The 9,049-nt window shown below is 42.5% G+C and overlaps 1 protein-coding gene across 1 annotated transcript in view; it reads right to left on the minus strand.

The window, feature by feature from the left end:
• LOC134437463 (NACHT, LRR and PYD domains-containing protein 12-like) overlaps nucleotides 1-6,169 on the minus strand; it is a 35,991-nt gene extending 29,822 nt beyond the window's left edge. Inside the window, exons 1-2 of the mRNA XM_063186955.1 lie at nucleotides 6,026-6,169; nucleotides 2,824-2,940 (exon numbers count right to left, since the gene is read on the minus strand). Coding sequence (XP_063043025.1) covers nucleotides 2,824-2,936 — 113 coding nt within the window. The 5' untranslated portion in view covers nucleotides 2,937-2,940; nucleotides 6,026-6,169. The remainder of the gene's footprint in view (nucleotides 1-2,823; nucleotides 2,941-6,025) is intronic.
• Between the last annotated feature and the right edge of the window lie 2,880 nt (nucleotides 6,170-9,049).

Consider the following 9,049-nt stretch of genomic DNA (forward strand, 5'->3'; position numbering starts at 1 on the left):
GAAACTATGGCGCACCGCCATAGTTTAAATTCATAGTTTCCGAAGTTGTAAAAAAAAAAAAAATACTTTTTTTTTTTTTTTTTTAAGAAACGATTTTGAAAACGAGTTCCTTCACATTTTCCTCCTGGAGTAAATACATCCTATAGAGGGATCACAGAGGGATCAAAAACCTGGTCAAGTTATTGTAGTTGACTTGGGTTTGGGAGCAATAAAAAAAACCTTCAGAGAAGGGACAGTGGAATGAGTTTACTGACACTCCCCAGGCTTTGTTTTACATTTGTATTTTAATGAATAAGGCGACAGGCCTGCATTGACACAGCAGAAAAGACATCAGGCTGCATATAGAAATGAATGTGAATATACATAAATGTGTAATGTGTTGTTCAGCCCTTTTACTGAGAGGAATTTTGAAAAACTGGCCCTGTGATCAGCACCCCTCATGTAGAATGTATACGCCTATGTGTGTGGGGAAAAACGCATAGGCTACCCTCTTAGACTCTTTTTGTCTGTGCGTTAACAATTTCACAGTGCTCCTAAATTCTTGTCTGTGCTCCTATTTTGTTTAATTTTTTTTCATTGCATAGACCCCTGCATGAGGGACGAATGAAAGTGTGTTGTAAACAGAACTGTACTGCATTTTTTTTTAAAATATTTGACAATGTACTACTATACATGTCATGGGTAAAATCTTATGTAATTTCTGAAAATATAAATGGCTGAAATGTAGGCCTTTAGTTTGTCCATGCGCCAATGTCAAACTGTACTCATTGTTTTACATTTACGCCACGTGAAATTCCATGCACCCCCCCCCCCAAAAGGGCCCGAGTAAAATGACCCTATTTGTTTCAGTTCAAATCAAGTATTAGCCTACATTTGCTGATGTATAAAGAGGCATAAATTATATAAGTAAAGTGGAAAAAAATATGAGTATGAGGGAAGAACTTTGAGGCTACTCTGTCCACGTCATCCTGTTGACGCACCAAAACCCAGCTGGTCCCTATCCTGCTTCTGTTGCTAATGGGTGGTTGACGTTTAAGGGCGTAACGCCAAAAAAAAAATCCTGAAAAAAATGATGGATAAAAATTGAAAAAAAAAATAAAGCACTTAGTGGTCTGTGGAATTTCACCATATTTTTTTGCCATTTTTGGGAAAATGTGTCTTGCATCAACACATTGCATAGGCATGTCACACCGCAGGAAAATGGAGTCACACCACAGGGAATTCACTGCATTATGGCCATTTTAATCCTTTTGTATACATGACTGACATCTGAGCTCATGCTAACCTGATAATGATATTGTGTTTAATCTTAATATGTGTTTTCATTTATAAATAAAACTTTTTTTTCCTTCTATAAGAGCAGTCACACCACAGGACAACATAAAAATGAACCTAAGCATTGTGTGACAGAAACATTGCAATATGAAGACATATTAAGAGGTTAAGAGTCACCTTAAACTTCCACAGCACTCTCCAATAACTGAGGTACTGACTGGTTAGGAGCCAGTCTTTAAGACCCTTGTAGTTGGCCTTGCAGCTGCCCATTCACAAACATTGACATACATGTCACCCCACAGGACGCAATTTGTGTTACGAAATTGAACTTGTAGTTAATATTACTGTCTTGAGTTTTTTTCACATTCACATATCTTAATGTAAAGTTAATATTTATGCAATCATGCCAAATGCTTCATATATTATTCAAAATGTTGTTGGTTAATTTACATATATATTATATTCCAGGTTTCATTAATGTTACAGTCACACCGCAGGATATTTGACATATAAACCTTTACATAAATCTTAACAAAAAGGTCTCTTCTCATCTAAAACTAAAATGAAACATAATGTACCACATCTTCTTTCATTGACATATGTTTTTTAAAGGAAAAATAACAGTTTTGTAGGTTTTTAACCAATGTTACGAAAAAACAAGGCGTCACGTCTCCCACCCTAATATAGACCCAGTTCGCAATTGTACGACATAATTATGAGTATTATTATATTATTAGAATAGTATTACTATTTATTTAGACCTGCAGTCGGCACAAACAGTATTGAATAGTGCGAGGAACACTTTGTGCACCGGGGAGGAGAAGGGACACGAGACCTGTCTGAATCAGGTCCGCATTCTTCTCACTCCACATCTCCCCCTGCTGGCAGGAATATGCACACTTCTTTTGTCTTCATTTACTTTTTCACTTTGTATACAAGCTCTTCTACAAACATCCCGACCACTGGTGTTGAATACTGAGGCAAATGACGAATCATTGCTTTATCTCCCTGTCGTTGCTATGCACGCCGCCAGCATAGCGACAGTATACAAAGCAGCATGAAATATTTACCCAGCGTCTCGATCTGAAAATTCCTCAATATATAAGTCTCCTACAGAAACACCACCAAGTCTTGTGCCTTCTATACAATATTGCCACACTTTAGATGTATTTGTCCGTTTACTGGGCTGATTAGTGGTGCCACTGCTACCTTCATCTTCGTCTGACACTGACACCCTCGGACGTTCACCCTCTGCCATTTTCTCCGCTTCTGTTTCAGCACGTTTACCTCGCGGCTAGCGCAAATCACTTTTTTTGTTTTTTGCACAAATCACGTAATCGACGGTATGTTGAACACTTCGAGTTATTTACGTCACCGACTTAGTCGATTACGTCGATTAGTCGGGACAGCCCTTTATAATTCAATATGTTATAACACAAACACACACACGCACACGCACACACACACACACACACGCACACGCACACACACGCACATGCACACACACACACACACATACACACACACAATGAATGTAGGTTAACATACCTTGGTTTAGAGTGTGTGTGTTCCTGTCTGAAGTTTGGAAGGTTGCCATCTTTTGACCAGTCACTCTTCAAGGACACTGAGCTCTGTGCAGATGACTCTGGTCTCTGTGACATGACTCTGTGGAACAGACAGACCAACATTAGACTCAGTTTACACGTCACTCTTCTTTCTTTCTCTCTGTCTTTATACCCTTACCCTGTCTATATGCCCACAGCTTGTTTGTTTATTTCAAATCCATTGTGATAGAGTAAAGAGCCAAATGTATGAAAATTGTGATGATGTCCAAATATGCATTGGCCTACCTTTATCCAGGGGCGGATCTACGGGCGGGCCTGGGTGTGACAGGCCCACCCTGATTGGCTGTTGGGCCCGCCCAGTCAGAAGGTCATAATACAATATTTCGTATGCATCATAAAATCAAATATTGACTGCAATAATAATACGCCTATTTGCACCAGCGTTACTTCTTTCCACAGCTGATAAACATACATATTGTAAGACAAAAATACCAACTTTCCTACTGAAATGGATACCGGTATCCACATTTCTTACGACTTGCGTCTCATCATTCTAGAGTCAACCAATCAGGTGTCCGTTCTATGCTGGCCGTGATAAGTCGTTTGCAAGGCAATCCAATAACAGCTGCCAAAAAAGTTTGATAAAACAACTGCTTCGAAGTAGAGTAGCAGAGTCCCTTTTTTCTCTAACAGGTTTGTTTTTTTGTTTTGTTTTGTTTTTTGAGTAGCCATCTCCCATGGAGTTAATAGTTCCCTGTCATCTTAGCTATCTACAAAGCATTCATTGGATAGGACTAATCATGGATATTAACTTGGCCATTCTTGAGAACGTCCTTCAAGCCACAGGAAGGTGTAAGGTAGGAAATCTGACTTTCCCCTTATATTATGGTGGTTAAGCAATGATGAAGGATAATGGTCTGTCATCTGACGTTTGTTTTGCGGTACTATTAGTGTTTCTTCTTGTTAACTCTTTCTGTTGTTAGCTCAGCTGTCCAAGCTATTCAGAACGAAAACAAATGAACAGATTTAGCATGGTCATGGGATGCTGCTGGTCAGGTAGGATAAGATCGTTTGGGAGATTAAAAAAATATATATTTTCATATGGGTTGAAACATTATCGTGAATTATCTGAGTTTGCCATGTTGAGACAGTGGTGTACACTGTAGTACTACGTAGTTCTTTACTGCTGGCTGTGCTAACCTCTCAAATGGAAAGAAATGATGAGCACAGAAACCATTGATGTGTTCGTTATTTTCTCAAAGATGATGTGTGTGCACGTTCACTCTCGGCAAAATAGCGTATAGCCACATGAGTAACCACGTTTGCAGAGTAGGGGATAGAACAACAAATTGCAGCTTGTTACCTAGATAACCTGTCAAACATGTGGAAAGAAATAATAATGATGAGCCCCCGCTCAGAAACCAATAAAGTGCACTACTATTTTCCCGAAATTGCCTTGCTACCCAAATGTGAATAAGGTTACCAAATATTGCGCACGCTACAGATAAGCCTAGAATAGGAAGGAATTGTTGCTGTAGGCTAGTTTATGTGATGCTGTAGGCAAATTCGTCTGACGATGTGTGAGGGCTCTCCTCCCTCTGTGTGACTTTGCGACATGTGAGAGCGCAGAAATCTTACCGTTTAAGAAAAAAATGCACTGTAGGCCTGGGGGTAAAGCTATCAGTATTGGTATTCGGTGTCTGCAAGTAGCCTACAGATACATTTTGTAGGCTACTTGTTTGTCTGCAATTACGTGGTTGTCTGGTGCGCAAATAGCGCATAGGACTGTATGATTGCCAACCTGTCAGTCCCTTGAAATACGGAATCGTTCAGTATTTACAAACAAAAGAATGGTTCCGTGTTGTTTAGGATGGCCAGACGTTCGTCTTTATGACAGACCCCACCCGTCTTTTCAGTGCCTCGGCCAGCGTCGGGCACAGCATTAAGCCGGACACCTGGTTGATTAAAATGCAGGAAATTGCATCTAAAAAACTCAATTTTTCTTGGGGGAGGACCCCCCGAAAAAACCCTGTCAAAAAAATATCACTGTCACCTAGGGGTTGCCCACCCCAACTTCACTCCGGCCCATCCAAAAAATGCCTTCTGGATCCGCCACTGCCTTTATCTCACATCATACGTAAAAAGAAACTTTTCAGTTGTGAAATCTTAAGAGGAAGTTTATATATTCAGGAATTAGGCCTATATTATATCCATGATGATATGACATTAATATTAAAATAGACATGTGCCTCAATTGAGTGCACCCCAAGTAATTCTACTTTTTCTGATAGGCCTACTGTAAAGGCCTACTATATATTCTTCCAACAAAATTAGCCAAGTCCCAGAGGTGAAAATTATTAGTTGGTTATTCTCTTTATGTTTGCGACACACACCAACATTTTAGGCCTCCTTCTTTTGAGACGCTAGTTTTAAAACATAAATAAATAAATACAACTCCAGCAGATGGCGCTTCAGTCTGCATGATAGCAGCGCCGTGAACATCTGTTTTCAGAGATCATGCTGGCTGGGTGTTGCCCTACATGGTCATTGTAGTTTTTAGGATTAGCGCCTCAAAGTTAACTTTGCGTGATGCTTTTAAACCCCAGACAAACCATTGATCCGAAACACTTGGTCAAAATGGAACCTCAATTTCAAACTGAATGTTATTATTTTACTGTTGTTGACAATAGGCCTAATAGGCCTATGATTCTGCCTTTACGAAACGGATAGCAGGCCTAACTTCACCAGCGCCATTTTAGACAACGTTTCAAGAGAGACTGAATAGCCGAGTTTATTAGTGGTGCCACGATAATAACGAACATTGATATTAGCTCTAGATTGCGCTTTTCAACAAGCTATTGTATACCATGCGGCAAACATTTCCACGTTTTCATAGGCCTAACAGTTCCTTCTGTCCCTTTCTTCTTTTACAAACGCGTCACTCGACATTCAGGTTGCGCAATATAACGGTACTGGCTGCAGCTAAACCGTGTAGAGACACATCAAGCCTCGAATAAGGACCAGAGGGGTGCATTGCAAACTCATTTCACACAATTGACATTTGCTGCTTATTGTTTAGACATCATAAGCATGTCGGATATGACCAGCCAGCCCTACTGCAAATTGCATCAGCACAGTTATGTGTTCTTGTTTTTTTTTCTTTTCTTAACAACCGGTAGACCAACCTGGACGATTAACTGGACGATTAATCAGCGGAGGTCACATTTCACAGCAAAATCCGATGGAGGACTGCCATCCGATGCCCGTCATTAATGACCGTTTTGTTGATGAGAACGCTTCAACTTTTGGCTGTTTTCACGCGCCTTTGTTGTCAGGACTCCCGTCTACTTTCGGTTTCACTCCGGACGTGACTGTATGGCCATGGCCATATATAGTCATAGTTCTGCCAGAGAGCGATTCCACTCCAGGGACGCCGTCGCCAACTTAACGGAGGAGTAGCCTACATACTTCATTCAGAGTGAAGTCACTCTCTCGACAGAGTGAACTGCAGGCATCTGTAAAATAGGGAGTGGGGAGGCTGTTTCTAAACCGCCTACCCTACACCTAGCTACACTCGTGCACTTGTCAGTTAATGCAAAACCATTAAGTAGCCTAGGCTAATTCATTCGTACCAGCACGGACATTTGAATTTTAACTCTAATGTTTCTCTGTGTGTGTGTGTGTGTGTGTGTGTGTGTGTGTGTGTGTGTGTGTGTGTGTGTGTGTGTGTGTGTGTGTGTGTGTGTGTGTGTGTGTGTGTGTGTGTGTGATAGAGAGAGAGAGAGAGAGAGAGAGAGAGAGAGATGTTTCCATAGTGTGTCCTCCTCAAAGATTTGTATCTGCTAGGTTTGAGGCTTCCATTCTCATTGAGGATTTGGAAGATGAAGCTGGCCTGCTCCTGGAGGAGGGAATCCACCTACTGCAGGAGCCACAGATACCCACAGGACGCAAAATCTTCCTTAAAGGGTAATTCTACTCAGCTGTTCAATACTGAAGTCTTCATCACTCTACAGGAGTTCAATGTTTGGTACGTCATTCTGACATGTACAGTATGACTGGGGCATGGAAGTATCCCCTTTGACATTGATGATCAGATCTAGTATTGATGACCTAGGACCTAGGTCACTGGAAGTAAAGACATTATTGGCTGGTATTGTCCCTCTCAGGTTGCGGTGCAGGAAGACTGAGGATCCGTGTAGGACAGGGGTGGGCATTATTTTGGCTCAAGAGCCACATTGGGTTTGGAACACTAGCCGAAGGGCCAAATGTTGCTCACAACTTGTGTCAAAAATAACAAATAATGTACGTCAGGATAACTTTTTGACCATCATTGATGAGTACAGCCTGGGTTAATATCAAAGCCTAAAGGCCCTTATATTGGGTAACCATTTAGGATTGTTTAGGTAATATATATTAAATAAATAATATTAAATAATATATTAAATCTAAAGTTGTCATTCTTGTAGTTCTGTGGGTCTGATGAAATTGCTCAGCGGGCTGCATGTGGCCCTGGGCCTGAGTTTCCACACTGGTGTAGGAGATGGAGGGATTCATTTTCAATGGGGCTTCATTTTCAATGGGGCTTCATTTCTGGTCATATGAGTTAGAACGTCCATACCACCAAAGCACCAAAATGTGGCATGGAAATCTACAGGGTATATTGAAGAGTGAAGTGTGGGGTCACCAGACCAAACCAACAAGAACAGCTGACAGCAAAGCATCAAGGATATCTGGGCTTCCATAACTCGCATGCATTGCCTCTGTCATGACTTCAAAGTTAAATGCATCATGGCAGTTTTAACTATTGACATGTTATGTAGAAAGTACCAAATTTCATCCGATTTGATGTGACACGATCTTTCTTTTTTTCTGAAGAAAATGGTGATTTTATTCCAATATTCTAATAATGGGAATTCCTCAATTCATGGTTTTGTGGAGCTGGAAGGACAACATATGTAAAAATAAACAAAGGAATTATTAGAATAGTTCAAAATGTGGGCAATGCATCTACAAGTCATGTTAAACAAGTTAAACATTATTGATGGAATTATGGAAATAAATCAACTTTTCCAACTTTTTTTGTCCAGGACCTGTACAAACGCTAACCGGCGGTTTTAAAAATGTCCAGTTTTGCCAGCAGAGAGTCAGAGAGCCAGAGAGTTTTTTATTTTTTTAAGTTTCGTTTTTATAGTAAAAACCTAAGGTTTTGTCTAACCGAAAGACACAACCGAAAGGAAAGGTCTTCGTTTATCCAAATATGCATAAACGGCCCCTAACATTTTATAAAAAAAGAAAAGATTGTTTTTCTGCATTGTAGAATCTACAAGGAACACACGTCTCTGTCTGGTCTATGTCAACCTGTTCAACACTTCAGTTGTGCTGATAATGAATGTGAATGACAGCGTGGTCAGGTCAGGTGTAGAGGGTGTTGTGGGAGTGGAGTGGAATGCAGTGCATACATGTCACCACCAGGTGGGGCTGTTGCACCACAATACTCTGTGTTTAACAAAATGCACCAAAAGGCAGGGAGGCAGACAGGGAGACAGGCAGGCAGGGAGGCAGACAGGCAGGCAGGGAGGCAGACAGGGAGACAGGCAGGCAGGCAGGCAGGCAGGCAGGCAGACAGGGAGACAGGCAGACAGGCAGACAGGTGGACAGGCAGGCAGGCAGGGAGGCAGACAGGCAGGCAGGGAGGCAGACAGGCAGGCAGGTGGACAGGGAGGCAGGGAGACAGGCAGGCAGACAGGCAGGCAGGCAGACAGGTGGACAGACAAGTAGACAGGCAGGCAGACTGGGAGACAGGCAGACAGGGAGACAGGCAGGCAGACAGGGAGACAGGCAGGCAGGCAGGGAGTCAGACAGGCAGGCAGGCAGGCAGGGAGACAGACAGGCAGGCAGGCAGGGAGACAGGCAGGCAGGCAGGGAGACAGACAGGCAGGCAGGCAGGGAGACAGGCAGGCAGGCAGGGAGACAGGCAGGCAGGCAGGGAGGGAAGCAGACAGAAAGGCAGGGAGGCAGACAGGCAGGCAGGGAGGTGGACATGCAGGCAGACGGGGAGGCAGACAGACAGGGAGACAGGGAGGGTCTCAGGGAGGCAGAGAGACAGGCAAACAGACAGGCAGGCAGACTGGGAGACAGGCAGGGAGGGAAGCAGACAGACAGGCAGAAAGGCAGGCAGGCAAGGAGGCAGACAGACAGGCGGGCGGGTG

This window comes from Engraulis encrasicolus, chromosome 21 (assembly GCF_034702125.1).
Source record: "Engraulis encrasicolus isolate BLACKSEA-1 chromosome 21, IST_EnEncr_1.0, whole genome shotgun sequence".
Classification (NCBI taxonomy): Eukaryota; Metazoa; Chordata; class Actinopteri; order Clupeiformes; family Engraulidae; genus Engraulis; species Engraulis encrasicolus.